The following is a 22,790-nucleotide window of genomic DNA, read 5'->3' as shown; positions in this document are numbered from 1 at the left end:
TTTGTCATAATTTGTATACGCCATTCCATTCATACCATGAAGTGGCGGTATTAGGTACTGTGTTTTCTTGCCTAAGATGTTTTTGCATTTTTCATGCACTTATTTTCTTATTCCATCTATTTCTCCTCAGTTCAATGAGTGCATTTTTCAAGATTTGACTATGTTTGTTCAGTTTTAGCCTGTCTTCGTTTGTTTTGTATGTTCTATAGTTTTTCCTTAGTCTTCTGTTGATTTTGATTAATTCTTTTCATTTCTCTAGGTTTCTTGCGCAGACAGTTTTGCTGCTCAAATTTTCAACGTGAAAGTGAAGTTTTTGAGAACTTGGATACCTGAAAGTGGTTTGAATTGACTTTTAACAATGAATTAACAAAAATATTGAATCCATTATGTTTTCAACATTACTTTGTAATTCATTTTTACATTGGTTTTCTTTTTTATAGCCGTATACCATTTCAGTTTCTATTTATTGTAAATTGAGTAGCATTAGAATGATATCGTATATTTTGAAACAATTATGGACAAAAAACATAAGAACAAAATAATTAGAAAAGTAAATACAAAATCGGCTCGAAATGTCCTCCATTTTGATCTGAACATTTTCTTGCTCGTTTCAGAATATCTCGAACTGCTTTCCGAATCACATTTGGATTGTTTTTCATTTTCTGGCTAGCCTCTATTTTTCTGATCAGCTGATCCCGAGTATTGATTTCAGAGGAATAAACTAACGATTTCATGTGACCCCTGACATAATAATCCACGGGATTCAAATCAGGGGATCTTGAAGGCCAATTATGAGGGCCTCCCCGAGAAACGACGAGAGAGTAACTCAAAAATAAAAACTGAAATGGTATACAGCTATGAAAAGGAAAACCAATGTGAAAATGAATTACAAAGTAAAGTTGAAATAATTATGTAATCAATATTTTTGATAATTCATTGTTAACAGTCACTTCAAACGACTTTCAGGTATCCAAGTTCTTCAAAACTTCACTTTTACGTTGAAAATTTGTGCAGTAAAACTGTCTGCGCGAAAATTTGTCCACGTCTCACTTTAGTTTTTAGTGGTGTTTCCGAATATTGAAACAGATTTTCAAAATTCCGATGTACAGGGTGTTGTTTCGAGGATTCAAACGATAATTTTTTGTTAACCCTGACCCGGATTTTCAAGGCGGTTATTGCATGATACGTTTGGGCTCTCAATTAAGAACATATTTGCCAAATATGAAGAAAATATACCGGGTGGTTCGTTTGATATGGCCTCAGAAAGAAACGGGCAAAATTCATAAAAAACCCAATAAATGAGGTATCTACACAACCGCCTTGGTGCCACTTATGCACCTGTGAATTATTTCCGTTTCCCAATGAAACACCCTGTATATAGGTACCTACTGAATTTCACGAGAATTAAGTATTTTTTAATTTTATTTCCGCCATTTTTTGGAATCCGAATTATCGATCTTAGAAGACCAGTGTGGTATAAAAAACAATTTTCGTTGTATTGTCAATTTTTTTTGTATTCACTATCTGGATTGGGGAGGATTTCATTTCTTAAAGGATCTAAAAAGTGTATTTAATATTCAAAATACCAAATTTTATCATTCAATACAAATAAAACACGTCGACTTGTAAATTTTGTTTACTCATTATTTTTCCTTTGGTACAGATTTGTGTATTATACACCAAACGTATTCAACAAGCTTCCACAAAACGAAATGAAAAAAAATTCATATCTTAATTTATAATATAACGATGATATTGATATGAATATGTGTTTCTCACAACCCCACAAGTATGAGTTCTCTCACTAAATTCTTGCACACTTAAGTCTTGCTGAGCGATACCTGTAGATTATTTTTTTTACGAAAATGTCATGAAACGGTCAAATGAAGTCCAGGAATTTCGTCTACAAGAATTCAGAAATTTATGAATATACTGTAAAAAGAATCAATGGCAGGCTACCAATTACAAAAGATATGCTTGTCCCTTAGTTATTTCTCCCAACTAAATTCGGAACAATAAAAAAATACCAATTTTAGACAGCAGCCACTTTTGAAAACACTCTTAAGAGCTTTCCAGAGGATTTCAAATATATGTATCGAGAAAATATGCTCAACAAATGTAGTAGAATCAAAAATTGGTAAAAAAATAATGATATACATTATTAATTTTTTGATCGAAAGCAATTCCAAAATATGATATTTTCGAACAAAAACTAGCAGATGTCCCAACATGGAATTTGAGAACAGGAAATTGTACAATTTAGATACTAGAGATCATAATACCAAAGGCAAAACATGGCAGATCAATTCACCACAACTTAATTTTTGTCTTTACCTAGTTAGAATAATGACTCTTTCTGAAGGAAAAATATTCATATTGTCCTGTTTATTTACATCAGTCTTCAGCACATCAAATATAATCTAACTCTGAAAGTCCAGGAGATATTGGAGGAGCCCACCAGAGTTCAACAGCAATTGAAATTTGTGAAATTGATTGGGTTAATTAAATTACTGTAAAAATTAGGACTTCTGTGATAAATTTCATTTGAACGTTATGCAACATTATGATATATGTATATGGCGTTACAATAGAGTTGTAATTTTATTACTTACTTTTTTTAAAAAAACCACAACAAAAAAGTTCATAATAGTTGAACATAAAGAGAACCATCAATATAAGAAGATTTCATAGTGCAACAGGGATACCAATCATATTATTTAGACAGATGAACTATAAATCAGTCGAGTTTTGATGAAAACTAACATTTTCGTAAAAATCTTTTAAGCTGCATATTATATTGGATAAGTGAGTTCCCAAATATTTACAAAAGAATGGCATTTCGTGCGATTTTATCACAGAAAATCGCACTTAAATATTTTTGGTTTTGCAATGATATTTTTCTTTGTTAATTTGTTCAGTTAACAGACATATATTTATAATATTCTGTATATCTTACAAGTAACTGTACAAAAACAATCAGAATGATGTTAATAACTTCATAACATTCTGTTTAAAAAAAAATGATTAAATGGAATTTTTGCACACGCACAGATGAGGTAAAAAAAGTGATGATGCTCAACACAACTATATTCGAACACGATGACTCAAGTTAGTAGTCTGATGACTGATTGCGTCTTCAATGACTCGGTAAAAAATAAATACAATAAGTAAGGAAAATGACACTGTGTACTTCCTGGTTTTTAATCCTATCGCATCAATATAGTGCTTGCTGGGAATATAAAATTATATCCTTATAAAAAACATTACATTTTCAGCTATTTTGTAGGTCCCAAAAAAATGTGAATTCAGACAACATATATGAGTCATCCTGTGCATTACCAAAGCAAAATTGAGAACAAAGGCACGAACATAACTCACGACGCCGATATACAGTGTGATCTGATATAATGGACGAATCAAAATATTTCAATTGTGTTTCCATTAGCCTGTATATTCGTCGTGGAAATTCAACAATAAATGAAAACACTAGATGTGCGTTTTTACAAATGGAAAGGCACAACAAATGTCCGCGAAATATCAGAAAAATCGGGAAGATTTTGTGAAAAATTTTCCAGATTTTCCGATAGATCCCATCAGCAAATTTAAGAGTAAGTTGTGCCAAAAAGCTGTTTTTGAAAACTTTCTGCTAATTTCGATATACAATATGTACAATATGTATGTCTACACCTCTTTCCAACGAAACCGAAAAGTAAAACTAAAATTTCCGTTCCTTGAAAAATTTTATTGATGGCAAATTAAAATCCGAATTACTATGTCGATTGGTCGAAGTTTGTACTGAACAATTTTCAAAACAATAAATCTTATAGTAAATATAGTTAATACTGAATTTTCAAGCCGCCATTCGATATGATTCCAACACAGCAACAATGATAAGCTGCAAATGTTTGCAATATTTTGAACACTTGGCAATAAATTGCATAATATTAATTTTTCTCATCTTTCATGAAGAATGAAGATGAAATATCACATGGTCTGGCTATGTCGCATGTGTATTCATTCCCTTATGTATAAGTATATACCAATCTCATTTTTTTTTTCATTCGGTTCGTAATGTATTTTTGATTCTCTTGATTGTTTTTGTAGTAATTCAAAGTTTCGGATTTGATCTCTCGATTATGCGACGTTGCCAGATAGAAGAATTTTTCGGTAGCCCTAACGATTCAACGAAATGCTTCCAAAAACAGCTGAAACCGTAAGATACATGAAGAGTGTATTATTTCCCGCCAAGACCGAACTTCATAAATATCAGTTCTTTGCCTTTCGATAGTATATCGCCACCAGGGGCCGTCATTTCGTTCAGTTTTTGCATCAAGTTCGGAGCACCCGGCTGATTCTGCTGGTTCGCCATGTTGCCGATGTTTCCAGCATTGCCTGGTCCAATAACGTTAGGCACCACCTGCGGAACGCCCTTCATCTGCGTCAGTCTCGGCTGATTTTGTTGGCCAAACTGCTGATTCTGGTTATAAGCCTGTTGCTGATTCTGGTTATACGTCTGCTGCTGATTCTGCTGTTGACTTTGCTGCTGGTTCTGCTGCTGGTTTTGTGGGGGATTGTTCGTCGCCACTCCCATTATGCTGCTAAATATACTGGACGCTGTTGACTGCTGTTGTTGCTGTTGTGTGACCGGTGTCTGTTGATTACCACCTTGATTCATTACTCCTCTCCCCCTCCCCTGAAAAGTATTAAGAATTAAGGTATCGAAAAAAATGATTCAATAATCAATGGAGGAGAGATTTACATTTTTACACTACAGTGAATTACACAATGTCAAAATTTTATGAGTATTTATTCAAAATATGGCTAACTTTTTTTTAATTAAATTAATTTCTATGATTACAATTTCTTTGTTTGTCATAGTGAGCATTGCTGTTTGGTTTCTTCTTTTCGTAGGAAATATTTTTTTTTTCGTCTAATGCCAATGATTTTTATGTAAAATTGCTGCCGAACGACATCAGTGAGAAAATGGAACTCAAGGATCAACTTCACATAACCACCCCAGCACCTGCCATAACAATCAGCTAAAAGTTTATATCTACTAGCGAACTTGAGTTAGCAAATAAACAAAGGATCCTACCGATCTTTCAGGAGGAATCAAAAGTTCGTTATAAAAGGTTATATAAGAATTCCTCCTTAAGGAGAGCGTGGAGTTCCTATCCAAAACGATGGAGAATCCCCGAATTCGCATCCAACTAAGATCAGTAGATTGAGATGGCTCGACACCATAAAAGCTCACTTCTGCAATTAACTACTGGAAGAGTACCAACTACAAAGGTGAGTCATCTAAGTGCTACCTACAATCCTTCAAGAAACAGAAATTCTTAATGAACATAAATATATGTGATTCAATGCATCGAAAAAAGAAGATACCCCTCGTATTGATTGTTTTATCAGCCTACATGTAGAAGATCTTCCATGCTTATGCAGTTAAGTGGTGAAAGTTGAAAAACCCACAAATCCACTGAGACGTAACAGTGCCACAGATGTCGAAGATTCAACAGTACAGTGTTCATCCAAGATGCATGGAATGTACTGGCAAGCACTCCTAAAGAGAGTATAAGAATGTGGTGAATTAACATGCGAAGTGCGCCAATTACAATGGCCTCCACCTAGCCAGAGAATGTTCCAACTTCACCAAAGCGGAAACAATGAACTTACCTCAGAATAACACCTTTATACGAGCCAGGCCGAGACTAAAATGGCTCCCAAGCTAAAGGAGCTCAGTATCGCGAAGAAGACAAGCTCACCCAATCTCAGGATTAGTTGTCTGAACTCATCAAAGACTACATAAGGTCCTAGCCGCAAACGAAGCCAAAAAAATTTTAAGTATAGGCTAATGTAATGAACCATACTTGTTCTTTGCATTTCAGGAGTATTCCGATATGCTCATAATATGCCAACAGCCACAGAGACCCTAAGATTGAAGAATACAACTTGAATCGTTCAAACCCCAAATTATAATGGAGAAAGAACAAAAGTGAAACAAACAGATACGTCCTGTATACTCGCACTACCGTATACCAAAGGTAAATGCGGTAAATGCTTTTTTTTCTTTTTTCTTTTGATAACAAACCTGGCAGTAGATCACTGCTCGATCCTGATCTTTAAGCATTCTTTTCAGAGAACATTCAAATGATTGTTGAACTTCAATGATCTTACACAGGGAAGGGGTTTCCATGCAAAACCCCGAAATTATGGTAATGACACCAGAGGAACCTTCCTCAACTACACCATCCCATATACCTTAGTCATTGCCAAAGTGAAGAATGTCAATGAGGATATCAGTTTCCCAACTATGAACACGCATAGAACCACTGTTCCGTGTTTATGCAAATTAGTAATTACATCGTCCTAGAGCAAGAATAAAAAAAATCTACTGAAAGAAGTTCACCAAGAGTATCGAAATAAGTGACAGAAAACTTAAAAGACAGAAAATACAGCAGTGGAATGTAACCAATACTGTTGTGCGTTAACGTATCGTGAAGCTGATCAAAGTGATGAAAAGCACGCAGATCTAGGGATGAAGTCGATAGAGCAGCGTCAAAACTCCAGTGGGCAGTAAGAAAGACGCTGAAAGAGTTCAGAAATGATATATGGAAGACGAAGTTAAAATCTCGTACGACCAAGGATAATTCGCTCAGAAACATGATAACAATTCTTCAGAATATAAGGCCCTCCCACCAATCCACGGATCATCAGAAGAATAGTATTTGTAGACAAGAAAAAAGAAGAAGCATTTGAAGACAGCAAAGGCAACTTTAATGCAGACCTGGACCACATGGAAAAAAAAAATACGTGAAGCACGAAAAACAGCCGATCAAAAGACGAAAAGTGAAAGGAAAAATAATGATGACACTTCGAACAAGTGACCAGGGAAGTCAGTTTGGTAAACATTAACTGAATGAACACAAGACGTAAAATCAGGTCAAGAATCAAGGAAACCCGAGCAAGCTCCAGAAATACTTCGACACTAATACATAAAAAGAAGGGTTGGACTTCGAATAAGATCGAAATGAAGAAATTTGAAGCTTTCGAAATGTAGTGATAAAGACAATGCTGAGAATAACGTGGTTGGATGAAATCGGAAGTATCAGGGTGATTGAAATGATGAATAAAATTCAATAAATCTTAAATAAAATAAAAACAAGATAGTAAGAATACTTCAGAAACCTGATGAGGCCTAATAAATATCAATTATTACAGAACATTATGCGAGGAAAAATAAAACGTAGGCAAACGGCAGATAAAAAAAGAATCTCCTGGCTTGAGAATTCACATGATTGGTTTGGTACGGTATTGATAGATTATTATCAGATCTGTGATGAAATACAGATATAACTGAAAGTAATCAACAAATAGGAAGACATAGTACATGAAGAAGGGTACATCATTTAACCAAAACACTTCGCCACAAATCAAATACACAGTGTTGGGGAATATGCATCAACCGGTCTCAAATGGAAGCACTTAATTAGTGTTATGTTTCTTCATATTCCTAAAAGTTTAGACACCTAAGACATCAGGGTCTCGACTTCAAACTTCATGAAACGAAAGTCTTTTCACCAGAATCACCAGGCGCGGATCCAGGCCCCACTTTTGGGGGGGAAAGGGAACTTTTAGATACTTAAAATACTGAAAATGTGGAACCTAGACACTTCCGCCATTTTGGAAAGTCATTTTTCGCCATTCATTAATATGGGTTTTCACAAAATGTATTGAAGGTGTAATTTTTGCTGATCTTGTAATTATTTGAGCCTTAGTATGTCAAATTCTAGGAAGGGCGGCAAAATTTAAGAGGTGCCCAGGCTATTTGGGGAGGAACGTTCCCCCAGTTTCCCTGTTCTGTCGTCGTAAAAGCATATCCGTCCACAAAAAGATTATTCTCTTTGAAACTTTTGCTTCAGCATGTTGGGCGTTCACACCCTCCGCAATGAAGTTCTTCAGAATCGTCTTCAACACCCCTGGATCCACTCCTGAGAATCACACGTTCAGAGGGAAAATATCCAAAACAATATCCGAATCAACAATATCATGAAGGCTCCTCTATTTAGTATACACAGCCGACATCATCAAGGCTTACCGATGTTCTGTAGCTATATACATAGGCTAACCTGGCCAGATCAAAATTCCTCCGATTAACAACCAAATACCTCCAAGACGATGTAGGCTTTCTAGATAATCAAAGTGAACCCAGAAAAGACCGCAGCTCTTCGCTCGTAATGGAGGTTGATGCAACATTTTGGGAGTCATCCCGAATAAAAAGCTTTAATTAAACCATAACTTAGACTACGTCGTCCAGATGGTTTAAAATGGTGCTAACCAAACAGTATTCCCTGTTCTGTCGTCTGTCTGTACCACAAAAAGATTATTCTCTATGAAACTTTTGCTTCAGCATGTTGGGCATTCACATCCTCCGCAACGAAGTTCTTCAGAATCGTCTTCAACACCCATTGTCTCCCAATGCCCAATTTAATCAAGAGCCAAACTTACCATCGTTGAAGTGTTTCATTATGTAGGGAATCTATCGATTCCCTCGAAAATATTCCGTCCAAGAACGAAAATCTTAAAAACAGAAGAACTCGGTGTAAAAACTTGGAATAATCAAAGCCACACCCCTTAGGGATCCGTAGAAAGGCGTGGTGAATGGCGAATTGAAAACAGCCTGAATGCCCATAAAACTCGGCATTTCAGGGAGAATAATTCAACAGAGTTCAGACCATTCTACAAGAAACTACGACTTCCACAGATGTTCCACACTTGCACCGACAACAAGAAGATTGAAGAATATCACATCTGTTCCCGACCGGCGAAAAACTACCTGCGACCGAGCCACAACGACCCAAGTATCCAGCGACCCTAAGAAACTAGACAAATACTCATCTTCTTCAAACTCTTTTAGTGGGTTGAAATAAATCGAATACGCATTTTTTATCCCGTTCTTTTATTTCCCTAAATTCCTTGGCAGTGACTACTTAATAGTCACCGTATAAGGACTACAGCCCACAATTATAAAACTCAATCTTCTTCCAAACAGCTGATGTATTATTTCTAAATTCTTCCAAAATGTGACATGCAATAACACCTCATTAACCCCCCTATTTCAGATACTGTTTACGTTTTTATTGTCTAAAAGTAGAATCCCATAAGCGAGTCTCCGCTCGAGTACCTTCTAGGCAATCGGCCTGCTTCAATTCAATATCCGCCAGGTACATGAGATACGTTGACGAGTACCAGATTGTAAACTACCGCAGCATCTCAATTACTTTGATGCTCATGCGCACCTTGTCTCAGAGCTGCCAAACACTCAAATATCGTTTATGAATTAGTAGGATGATAGCGTGCAATCGTATTGTCTTTTCTAAAAGTTTAGTTTTTGAATATTGTGTTGTTTTTTATAGGTTTGGCTACTTATCACAACGTCTAGTTTGATTGTAGTTGTAAAGTGGTTCGTGTGGCTTAACCCTTGAGATTTGTCTTACATCTCATCGATTGTTGTCTATCGAAGTCTCTATACGAAGGAAGCACGTAAATTGTAACGATTCCAAGCAGAAAATTCCTAAATAACGACGTGCTGAAAATACACTAAGAAAACGGAGAACAGACAAATGGAACCAGACGGTTAGAGAGTTGAACACCATGGACCAATCAGCATGATACATAACTCCATTTCTACAGGCCATAGGAGAATTATCCAAAGCTCTGACTGAGAGAAATCAGAATTAACTAAATAGAAGTTGATGAAAATGAAAAATTGATGTCGCAACCCACGGAGTGCAATAAATTCCGAAATCAAACAACACCAACAGAGATCAAAGAAGTTATCAAATAACTAGGAAGCTTCAGGATGTAACAAACTTTATGTTACCGAAGATTCCTAGAAAAGGAATAGCAGCGCTATTCCTATATCTAATGGAGTGGTGGGAACAGATTTCTATCCAAAAAGATAAAAAGCAGCAGAAGTTATTGTGAGCTAGGGAAAGAAAAAAATTCCCAGAAAATAATACTTGAAAAAATAGTTGAGAGAGTCGTTGCAAGAGGTCTAAATAAAAAAAGAACTAAATCTGATAGCACCGGAACAATTTGGTTTCAGAAAAGATCCTTCTACAGAACTTAGGCTTACTGAATATATTACTGAAGGATTTCAGAACGAACAAATCACAAGATTAACGTTACTAATAACGTTAATCATGTGGTTTGCTTTCCAACATCTAAATGTTGGGAGAGCCTTTGAATGAAGTTGGGAAGAAGAACTAGCCTGCAAGATCTGGATGGCAGGCTACATTATCAAAACCTGTAAGATAATAATAAATTACCTGAGACCAAGGAATTTCTACGTCAAAATATCTGATACAGTATCTACCACTAGAAAAGTAGAATCAGGGGTACCTCTAGGCTCAGTTCTAGGACTTCTACTCTACAAAATTAACACATACATACGAGATTCCAAAAACCTCAACCATGCTGCTAGCCCTATATATAGATGATACGAAATTGCAGTAAGAAGTCAATAACAAGAAGCACTAGAAGATGTAGACGAATAGTTTTAAATGGACTACAGAAAAAGATACTGGAGATAAACTCAAATTTAAAGCTGGATGGAGAAGATAAAATAAAAGAATGAGGTAAAATATCCAGGTGTAACCCTACGTGTATATGGAAAAACCTGTGAAATACGCAGTGGTAAAACAAAGCAGTTTTTAGTCAGAAATAGGAAGAGTACGGAACTGAGAATTATCAAGTCCACTGCAAAACACCAACTAACGTAGGAATCGGCATCCTGGGGATTAGCAGACAAAAGCGAAAATTACGAAGATTCAAATAACAGAAAATAAACTCATAAGAGTTGCAACGAGACTTAGATAGATATCATACATTTCTCAAAAAAAAGAACGAGAAGCTTTTTGAAAAAGCATTAGAATGACGAGCTAAAAAGACTAATTGAATGCAACGAACAGAAATCGCATCAACTCAACTTCAAATATCAACAAGAAGAGACTCTCCTATGAAAGACATATGTCAGAACAAAACTTCACGATAGAGACGACGTGTTAGAGTTACAAACAAAATGAGTCAAAAGGTTAATCGGCAAATAGATGCCGGGAATTTTAAGATAGCTGGTTAGATTTAGTGCGATAGCTCGTATTCATCAAAAGCGGAGTCCCATACTCTTCGACCTTTGATGAAGTAGTTCGTCCATGAGAATTCCCCCTGCTTTGACCAAAAACATTGCATTCGAGAGTAATCCCTTTTTAACATTGAATTAAACACATGTCCAAAATAATTGCTCGGTATTCGATCAAAATATTATTTACATATCAATAATTCAGATAAGATTTCGAATGTTCAAAATTAAAAAAATAAACAAAAAGATTCTTCTTTGCATTAACTTTTTCACTTTTCAAACAAGCTGCACCCCAGAAAGTCAAATTGTAAAATGCCTTTCTGAAATTTCTTTGATATTAGTTGACTTCCAACAGTAGATCATTGGTTTATTATTCATTTCAAAAATTTGTTCCAGATAATCATCATCCATAGTTTTCTGCTTGATAAAAATAAAATAACACCAAATCCTTCTGGCATCGCAGCTGTTTCTCTTCAGATCATGCGAAATTTCCCAAGAATGCTGCTCCTTTTAATCCCATGTCTATTTATCTGGTTATAAAAAAGTTCTGTTCCAATAAATTCAAAATTTCCTTTTTTTTTCAATCTTTATCAAGATTGAAATAGCAGCTTGAATCATCTTTGGAGACGACTTCTGAATTTCGTTTAATTATTTATTATTGAAAACACATACATGCAAATACTTCAGTAGGAATATTCGAAAGAAATTATACACCATTGTGCTCATCTGCCTCCAAACGTTTTCTATACCAATGTGCCTACGCTCAAAGGGACCATTAATTGTGGATGGTATTGTTAAATGATACCAAAAGCATCTTTTCACGCTATTTTTTAGCGCTTAAACAGATAGTAGCTAATTGTTGTAACTGTGGTAAGACTCAGTAGAGCAGGGTCTTCATCTTGATGTTCCTCTAAGTCTTTATACTCAGTACTTTCATTGAGTACAAAAGGAGAGCTATTTATTTCTTGTGAGTACAAACCAATACAATGTCTCTATAGACTTCCATCATTGTCTAAGTTGCTAACAAAGCGCTAATCATTTTAATGTGTTTGAACAATAGACAGATATGAAATAATTGAAAATAATAACTCTTCTAACTAATTTCTATATAAATGAGAGGTTTTTCGTTCTCAAATTTCAAACAAAAAATTTTTGATGTTGGCACCACAGATTGCCTAAAATGTAGGCTACATAACCAAAACATCAAGTTGACGAAATTATTCTTTTTGGCATACACATAAAAATGTAGGTATTTCCATATGAAATATCCGCCATCTGATATTTGACAATGATAAGACTACCAAATGTATTTCTGTGAATCTCAGGAAGAACACCAGCAGTGCATGCTAGATTCATCCAACACACGTCAATGTACATTGCACACAGAACATACACTCTGTAAAATACAGCAACGATCGCCAAACTGTTTGAATATCTATAACAAAAAAGCACCAACAGTTCGGCAATAGTTACGGGTGATACGAAAAGGCATACATTCCAAATTAATGACACTCAATATGCAGTTACAAAAAATAAAGAAAAAAGCAAAGATGATAAAAGAGTATAGAAAGAGAGAGATGAGAATTTAGAGAGAGAAAGAGAGATGAGTTAAATACCTGGTTGTGCTCATTGAAGATCTGTGTTGTGTTCGGTGTTGACGCGGTGTTGACATTGTCTAACTGAGAGGAGGATAACACAGTAGGACAGGCATCTAGCAACAAACAACACACAAAATACAATCAGAGAGCTGCCAGATAGTTTTTTAACGTCAAACAGAAAAATCGTTTTGAAGTTCTGATCTGTTAGATAACTTCTGGTATGTGTTTACATGCTTTAGTATTCTGTGTGTATAAGGTGTTTCGATTGAATAGATGTAGAAAAGTAAAGAATATAAGGGAATCCTTTGTTAATAAAATCAAGGAATAACTCATCAAGTCAGGATTGAACCGCGTCGACATAAGTCTGAATACTATAGGCCCTATTTAAGTAAAAGAAGAGGAAAGGGAAATTAATTGAAACAAAGGCCATTTGGAATGAATTTTTTTCACGTTTATCGAAAAAAAAACTTTCGGGAAACGATTAGGTATATCACGTGAGTTTTGAAAAAAATTATTTTCAATGGAGATAATAAAATACTCTTATTATATGAGTGATTTTGATATTCGAAAAGAAAAAGATTTGTTTTTGCCTAACCGAACATTTTCTCAAATCAAATGTCCCAAATTGCATGCATATATCGGTACCAAAAAATTAAGTCTTTAGATTTAGTAAAATTGCATGAAGAACTATCGTGTATCTGTGTGATGAAATGAGAATGGTGCTTTGTATAGAAAAAAGCATGTATAGTGTAACTTCTTATACATTTCTATTTTTTGACGGACGTACAAGTCTTTCTTCATGCAACACTTTCACTTGAACGAACTTTCTGTTGACGTTTTTCAGATAAATAAGAGGAATCAATGCCATCGACTTCCAACAATAACGAAAAAACTAAGCCAAGAAAGTTATGAATGAATATCTTAGCACTTAACATATAAACGATTTACTTTTGTTATAATAATTCATACCTACTTCAATTCTGTTCTTTCAAAATATAATTCCATGGCATGTGAAAGTTTGAAAATTCTTGATACGTTAGAGATATATTTTATATTCCCGGTAACACGATTGAAATTTTTGAGAAATACAATATTTGTGTAGGATGATTCAATTGTCAGTAGATAAACTTCACCAATCCATTATTCATGCAATTTTGAGAAAAAATGTAAAATTAATAGGTATAGTCCATATTTTGTTCCATAACTTTTTTTAAGTTTAAATGAATTAATAACTTAATCTACAAGCAGATTACTAAGCCTTCAAAAATTTAAAAGATTTATTTCGGATTGCGCGCTTCTTGAAGTAAAAATAACCATATAAATGGTACGCACTACGCTTAGGTAATGAAGAGTTATTTCAAGGGATTAGTAAATTTTTAACAGCCTTCGATTATTAATATTTTCTACTTTCTAGCCTGTATATTCTTTAAAATGACATGAAAAATCCTTTGGTGAAATTTATCGTAGCTCTGTAAAGCTACGAGTAGATGTCTTGAAAGTATTCTTTAACTCTGTTTGAAGTATCAGTAGGAATATATGTTGTAGTTTCTTCGTTTTTGTTGGAATTCGGTATTGGCAAATTCAAAGAAAAAGAAGCCAGCAAGTAACGAAACATTAGTGCAATTTGTACAAATAACGAGTAAAGCCAATTATTCACATCTGACAAACAGTTTCATCTGTGTTGTCAAAAATGAATATTTTTACATCACACACATAAAGGTTACATTAAAATTATCAAAAATTCAAGGGGCTCTGATGAAGCCAAATTATTTGTGATATTTAACTTTTGAAATAACTGAATCTGGTAAATAATTTGTTGAAATTATCAATAATTTTTCCTCCATAAAGTATCCAATTATATTTTAATTGAACATAAAATGGTATGAGACCAACAGGAGGAATAGTTTCAGACAATGAAACATGTATTTGTTTTTGCGATAAACATTTTGAGAAATTGATTTGTCTACCAATCTTACTCAACCTGATCAATGAACATTAATCATATTTGCTGCACTGTATCACTTAGTTAACGGAAAAAAATTATTAATCATGATAATAATATTATTATCAAATTAAGAAAAATGATATTTTTGAAATATTGAAGTTCATTAATATATACTGGATCCGAACAGGCAAATCAAGAAATTTGATATATTTCAAATGAGTAAATACAATACCGAATACTATGTACTTCAAAAAAATACAGGATGTCTGAAATCGAGTAAATCAGATCCGGACTAGGAAAATTCCTATTTTCGTGAATTATGGATCACACTATAATTCTAACACTAACTTAATTTTAATTTGCGTTAAATCAATAGGTACTTTCATTCGAGGATACATAGATTTACACATATCATAAGTATATGATTTACTTGTTTGAAATGAAGATGAGACATTTACTCATAACAAATATAAAAATATCAATATAGTTAAACGTCTGTGTATATACAGGGTGGCCACTTTGTTAATGGGATTGTATTGGTAACTTTTAAACCATAAGAGTTAGAAGGTCGGTCAAATGGAGAAAAAGTTGCATGCATAGAAGCATTATCAAGCAGTTCAAACAAATCGAGATTATCAGAGCCGGTTGTTGAGATATCATAAGAAAAGTAAATTCTGTCATTTTGATTTTTCTTTTTTTCCCACTTTATTTCAAATATTATCAAAAAATGTTACAGGAATTTTTTATTCGACAGTAAATTATCCTCAATTTAAAGTAATCAGATTTCGTATCCAACGTTTCGTACTCTCTGGGCCACCCTCAACCTCATTTTTTTCAATACGGACCTGCATATTTTATGACACTTTTCGAAATAACTTTCAACGCTGAAATCAACGATGTATCATACAATGTCATTCAAAGTTGATTTTCAGGTGATTTCGACCCTCATCCAAATTTAATCGTGCGTATGTAAGAAAAAACAATTCTTTTAACGATATCAATGTTCTGACCCAAATTCAATCGAAACCAGAAAAAAAATCGAGAACTGTGGCCAGTGAAAGGAACTTTTCAAAAACTGCTGTTAATAAATAGTCAAGAGACGCGAATACAATGATTTTAAATTTGAATACCAAGCCTTGCACAAATTATATCGTAATGATCTCAAAATAAAGTTCGATTCTGTAATTTGTTTCAACTTAACAAATGACAAATACAACAATAGTGATACCTCGCGAGACAATTGAGAATGTTTTGGAAGATATTCAAGGAGACCAAACAAGCAAATGTATAAGAAGTATGGGTTCCAGAACCGTAAAGTGCATTTTACAAAATGGTGGACATTTCGAACACTTACTTCATTAATTTTCATTTACTTTCGAATAATCATTTGATTTTTCTTTCATTAAATGATACTTTCGTTTAATTATTATGAATTGAAATATTTAAATGATTATTATAAAAGAAGAACCAAGAGACCAGTATACTGGTTTTTGCTTTGATTCTAATATGTTCCATTTAGTTCAAGATGGGTAAGTTGATCTTCTTATCGAAATTTATTGCATATTGCATGTTGTTAATTAAACTAAATGAAGGTAATACAGATCCGACCCAGAGAAAATTGGATAAGGGTCAAAATCACCTGAAAATCTACTTTGAATGACATCGTATGATATATCGTTGAATTCAGCGTTAAAAGTTATTTCGAAAAATGTCATAAAATATGCAGGTCCGTATTGAAAAAAATGAGGTTGAGGGTGGCCCAGAGAGTACGAAACGTTGGATACGAAATCTGATTACGTCGAATTGAGGATAATTTACTGTCGAATAAAAAATTCCTGTAACATTTTTTGATGATATTTGAAATGAAGTGGGAAAAAAAGAAAAATCAAAATGACATAATTTACTTTTCTTATGATATCTCGAAAACCGGCCCTGATAATCTCGATTTGTTTGAATTGCTCGATAATGCTTCTATGCATGCAACTTTTTCTCCATTTGACCGACCTTCTAACTCTTATGGTTTAAAAGTTACCAATACAATCCCATTAAAAAAGTGGCCACCCTGTAGATTTTCATGTAAATTTCAGGAAATGAATATATAATGAAGTACAATTTTCACTTTTAGTGACTTGTCGATAAGGCAGATCTAGACTGAAAAGAAATATATTTTTCATGTTAATTGTTGTAGAACACTCTGTACATCTTAGTTCCAAAAAACGTAGTCATAGTCATAAATAGATGTTTATTAAAAGTGAATATTGGACTTTATTATCCTATACTCATTTCCTGAAATTTTTATTAGAATCCATCTTTCTAGTAGTGTCTTCATTTCTGAAGAGTTGTGACATTGATTTAAATCTATAAAGGAGTTCAATAGTTTGAAGATCAAAAGTTTTCGATAAAACACATAAATCAGCTTGTATCTCTCAAACGAATATCTTTAGGACATATACTTATTTCGGATACTGATTCAGACTTCCCGAAATGTCTAGCATCTGCAGTGAAATCCTTTATCGGGTGTCCCAAATTCGTTGCCTAGTAAGAGAATCTCAGAATCCCTTTTAGGTAGAAAAATATTGGCACATTTCTGGCTCGATTTTTGAAAAATTGGAAAATGGCTCGAAATGAAAAGTCAACTTCTTTATAACTGGTGCTATAATCTTGAACATGAAGTTATAATACAACCGTGTTGTTTTTTGAGTGTAAACTAGAAAAATTGAAAAAATATAATGGTGTTGAATTCGGGGACCTTGGTGGCCACCGAACATTTTTTTTCTCTCATTGACCCGACAGCTTTGCCATGTGGTCAGGATCACATTGATGGGTGGAGTTGGGTCCACCCGAACATTTTATTCTGTAAGACTCTATCAAATTCATTCACCACCACCAGACATGACAACAACCATGAGTTAGCCAGGATTTGAACCCGGTACCTTCAGCACCACAGTCGACTGTCAATCCACTGTGCTACCGAGGTAGTCCACCGAATATTTCAGTAACTGAAATTCACAGATTATAGACATTTATTTGATTTGATTTGTGAAACTGAAACTTTTGATGATATTTATAGTTTGATAAGAAATTTATATAGCCTGCTATATATTTTTGAAAAGGAAAAATAAAGTGATTTTATTTGAAAAGAAAGGTTTATGGCTTACGTTAAAAAAAACACAAGTTTGTGTTATTACTTTATAACAATAAATAACAAATTATAACTCCAATGGATTCTACTGAAAAAAGCCTATAGAATGCTTTTGTTTCATGTTGTTTTACAAATAAAGAAGTTATGAGAACTTTTTATTTCACGCCATTTTCCAATTTTTTTCTTATATCTTGAAAACAGTTGAATTTATGAGGCTGCGGTCTTCATCAAATTGATGCATTTTTCTAGGGATCCCCTCACTAGACAACGAATTTGGGACAACCGATACAGTTATTCGTGAAACACCCTGAATATCATTTACTTCAATCAATTATTACTCACTCAATTAGAGTATAGTTTGTTTTACGAGTAGGTACCTTCAGATATATTATTTTACTTCAAAAATTCCTATAACGGATGATTTGTTTTTTTAATTTAATTTTTTATATCTCTTGCTCAAATCCTAACAATAAAAGGTATGAAATTTCAGAGAGTAATTATTCAAATGATTTGCGAAGGAAAATATTCTAAAAAAGCAATAAATGGTCGTCGGGAGCTTTTGAGAACTCGTTAATTAGTCAAGTCTTTCATAATAAGAATGTACTTATATCTTTTTCGATATTCATCTTGAATTTTTCATAGTTCGAGCGATAGACATTGACCACGGATATCAGTTAAATTGCAGACATTGAGCTCTGTTCGGGGACCTAGGATGCAAAAAGGATATAACATAATGTCGAAATGTTGATGTTCATTCTTCAATTTGACTCCTCTGCTCTTACATAATTATTTCAATTGACTGACTAATGATTAAAAAATAATTTCTCAAAAATTCAACGACGATTACCTCTTCTTGATATTATAATTTATGAATTCTTGAATGTTATTATTCTTTATTCAGTTGATTCGCCGTCGTTTGCAATTGATTAAAATATTTGAAATTCATTTATTAGATAAGAGAGAAACTTTAGACCATCGTGTGAAATTTGCATTATTTTTTTCTCTCATCAATTCAGAAAATTGAAGGTACCAAAAAGGAGAGAAAAATGGTGCTCATAATTCCACATGATGTCACATTATTTGAAGGTTTTTCAATTTTATTTTTGATTATGCTAAAAAACATTGAAAAATTGAAATCTTTCAATTTTTTATATGTATATCATTTTGAATTTATTACAATTTTTTTATTTCTTCTATTCAATGGGGAGGTTACCTCCCTAATAACCCCCACCTCGTTTTGCCTATGCTCAGCACATTAAAAATCTTCAAGACGTTGCTATCCAGTATCCAACTAAGTGGATGATCATTAGCCCACGAATTTACAATCCCTCTCAGAATGAAATTAGTATGAGTCTTCCAGAAAATTCTTATGAAAAAAATCGTGGAAACGCGGACTCACATTTTTTTTAATATTTCTGCAAAATTAGTTTTGGACAATAAGTAATTGAACAACGCAAATTCATCAAAACTCAAGATTTTCGAATTAGAACCTATATTTCCATTATTTGAATCAATTCTACGTATGGAAAAGGGGGAGATTATTTAAGCAACCCCTATACTTAAAATGAATTACTTCAAGAGTAAACAAGGAAGAACTTTAAATGAGGAAAAACCGCAATATCCTAATATGTGGAGTAGTCTGAGACTGAGAAAACACAACAAGAAATTAAAATTCGATGTTAAATTTCACTTTTTATTAATTGTAATCAATTATTCGTAATTCATTGGTTCATGGATTTCTCAACAATCCCAACTAAATATTAATTATAATTCTTGAAAAGTCAAATTTAATTATCGAAACATCGAATTTTAGTTTCTGTATTTCCCGTCACAAACTACTCCACACAGTTAGAAACTGCGGTTTTTCCTGATTTAAAATTTTTCCTTGATAACACTTAAAGTATTCATTTTAGGTTTTGTTTAAGTAGCCCCCTTCGTGGAATTGGCTGAAATAATGAAAAAATATAGGTTCTAATTTGAAAATCTTGAGTTATGATGAATTTTAGTTGTCCAAGTTTTTGATCTTCTGATAAACACCCTATACATTTTTGGTCCGAACCAAAAATAGTCTTTTAATACTACGTATTTGCAGAATCGAAAATTAAAAAAAGTTTTTTTTCGAAACAACTTCTTCTGCAGAAATATTCGAAAAAATGTGAGTCGTCGTCGCCGCCATTTTTTTCATAATAATCCCATGTATTCCTGAACTGTTGAGTTTTTATCAAGGCATATTGCTAAAATTGTCATAGGCTATCGCGTCCAATAATCCTGTATAGTCTCTATAGATTCTAAAGCATTAAGTTTGGTTGGTGACAGGGATGTCTTTTAGATGTATAGGGCACTTGTCGAAAAAAAGCAAAAAAAGAGCTTTTTATCCAACAAAACAGAGATACCGAGTGCTATTTGATTCACTGTTTTAGCATACGGAAATTCAAGGGACCGATGGAAAAGAGCTTGTTATGAGGAAAAGCGTCTTAACGAAGTTTTACTGTATTTGATGAAAGTAGGTACATACTTCAGAACTAGAATAACTTTTTGGTATTCTGAAAAAATATCACACCGGACGGATACACATTACTGAACATCTAAATCATACCTGTGTGTTCCAGACCGTCAACTTGGGTGCAACATCCGTTAAATTTGAATTTACAACTCAGGTTATCAGGTATGTAATCCTACTCACCATGCCAAGAAAAAAGCATAAGCCCTAAAGATAATTTATAACCCCACGATTGTAAAATCATTATGTATTGTAACATCTGTGAATTTATGAAATTTTAAGCTGGTGATTTACGAAAAGTTGTACAACTTAAGGCAAAAAGGACGGGTAATCCCCAACTGAGGGTATATGGTCCGTATATCACCTTGGTTACTACTTATGGTTAGTAACTAGGTTGTCCGTAAATGTCAAATTTCTCAAAAACCGGTGACTATTTCCTTAAACTTAGGTGAGTCACTAGAGCAACCGTTATTTTATTCTGTTTAGGTTCGGTAACCACGCCCACTCCGTTTGGCAGTTGTCATTTTGATTTTCAGATTATTGTTTATGAATATTTTCCATAACATCTTACACTCAAAAAATTTATTATTTTAATTATAAAACAAATACCATTCAGAGCCATTAAGAACTATTAGTTATTTACAAATTAAAAGAGATCAACCGTTTATAACCTCCAAAATTCTGTCAATGAAAAAATTAGTTGACCATTGACAAGTGTCAAGAGGTCCGTAAATACGAAGCAGTTCACCTGACACATTGAAAACCACTAGTAACCAAATTCTCGGCGATATACGGAAGAATATTGAAATGTTTTAATATACATTCACCGCGATTCTTTCCGAGCGCGGTCTCAGAGGAAAAGGCAAGGGGGTCATGACCTTTTTCGAAAGAAATTTTCAATTTTCGTTTCTGCAAATACGGAGTATTATAAGACTGTTTGAGGTTTGGACCTGATTTGAATATTTCTGCAGAATAAGTTTTGAACAATAAGTAATTGGACAACTCAAAATTATGAAAACTAAAGATTTTCAAATTAAAACGTATATTTTTTATTCTTTCGTTAATACTATGTATGAAAAAGGGGGGGGGGGTACTCAAGCAAACCTTATGCCAAAAAGAAAATTTTAAGAAGGGTCTATACCGTTTCAGCCAGTGGCGACGCCAGCTTTCGAAAACAGGAGTGGCCAAGAGGGGTTCAGATTTTTTTTGGGGGGCAAAATAAAGCGAAACAATAGTTCTGCTAATTTTTTAGCCTATGTATATTATATTTTAGGGGGGCCAGCAGAATTTGAGGAGGGGGGCCCGGCCCCCCCTGGCCCCCCTAGCGTCGCCACTGGTTTCAGCGATCAGTTCAAAAATTGGTATGATTTATTTTACGCTAGATACCATTGATTTATATGAGTTTTTAACTGTTATTCACTTTAAGAAGTTCGTTATTGCAGAAAGACCTTATTTAGTAAGATTTTTGGAATGAAAAGAAACAAACACTCATTTTTTTCGTAGAATTATACAAAAAGTCTTGTCAAAGGCTGAAAATGGCGTTTGTCTAAAATTGAAAATGAAGACTTAAAACGTATTTTGAATTAATGCATGTAGTTAAAAAATACAGTATATTAGAGGAACTTGATATGAACCCCTCATAATTTGTGGATTCGTATTCGTTCCGAGCAAGGACGTAAATCTTTTTTTTTTTTGGGGGGGTAATCGAAAAAAAAATTTTTACACCAATGTTTACTCATATCTGTAATGTTAGAGGAAGAGGTTCGATAACGAAGTTTGAACCAAATTACTCAAAATAATTTTTTTAACAATTCGATTGTTGTTATCTCATACTGAGTTTTCCTAAATTGGAGTTACGAACGAAAATTAGAGATTTCTTGTATAATTTTGAGAATCAAAGGAATAATGTATTAGGTATAAAGTCACTCGAAGATCTTATTTAGCTCTTTATTAAATGTAAATGACCGAAAGCTATGCCAGCTTTCGGTCATTTACATGGCCATCTTCAGGGCAAATTAATCTGAACCTAACAATGAATTTTGAGAATAAAAAGTCCCATCAATATGCATGAATGCTTTTTCTTTCGAGCTACAGGACGTTTCTTGTATAGTCGTACTTTTTAGTGATGCTTATATTAGTTTATCGAATCTTTATTAATCTTCGCTGGGTAAATAAGTACCAAAACCAAACCCTGTGCATTTGCATACAAAATAAGCATATCACAAGATAAAAACTTTAAAATGGAATATTATATGCCAATTCAAGTTGAATATATTTTGAAGGGAAGGTGCTATGAGAAAAAACTTGAACACCAGTATCTCAAAAAAAAAGCGTTTGCTGACTCGTGTTATAGGACTTTTTTTAAAATGATCCGAGAAATCTGTCATTTTCATTTGTTCCTCAAATTCAGGAACACCATATAGATATAATCGAGGATATAATCAATTCAAAACTGATATCTGCTC

General features: G+C 33.7%; 1 protein-coding gene across 15 annotated transcripts in view; it reads right to left on the bottom strand.

The window, feature by feature from the left end:
- Positions 1 to 1,621: 1,621 nt before the first annotated feature.
- Positions 1,622 to 22,790, bottom strand: part of LOC123675226 (peripheral-type benzodiazepine receptor-associated protein 1) — a 75,473-nt gene continuing 54,304 nt past the window's right edge. For 14 of the 15 annotated variants that reach the window (XM_045610551.1, XM_045610550.1, XM_045610552.1 and 11 more), the window contains 2 exons: positions 12,757 to 12,851; positions 1,622 to 4,693 (listed from right to left, as the gene is read on the bottom strand). In XM_045610551.1, the coding sequence (XP_045466507.1) occupies positions 4,235 to 4,693; positions 12,757 to 12,851 (554 nt within the window). In that variant the 3' untranslated portion in view covers positions 1,622 to 4,234. The remainder of the gene's footprint in view (positions 4,694 to 12,756; positions 12,852 to 22,790) is intronic. The other variant, XM_045610565.1, reaches the window with a different exon arrangement.

Source organism: Harmonia axyridis, chromosome 3 (assembly GCF_914767665.1).
Source record: "Harmonia axyridis chromosome 3, icHarAxyr1.1, whole genome shotgun sequence".
Classification (NCBI taxonomy): domain Eukaryota; kingdom Metazoa; phylum Arthropoda; class Insecta; order Coleoptera; family Coccinellidae; genus Harmonia; species Harmonia axyridis.
This window is presented reverse-complemented; position numbering and strand designations above follow the sequence as displayed.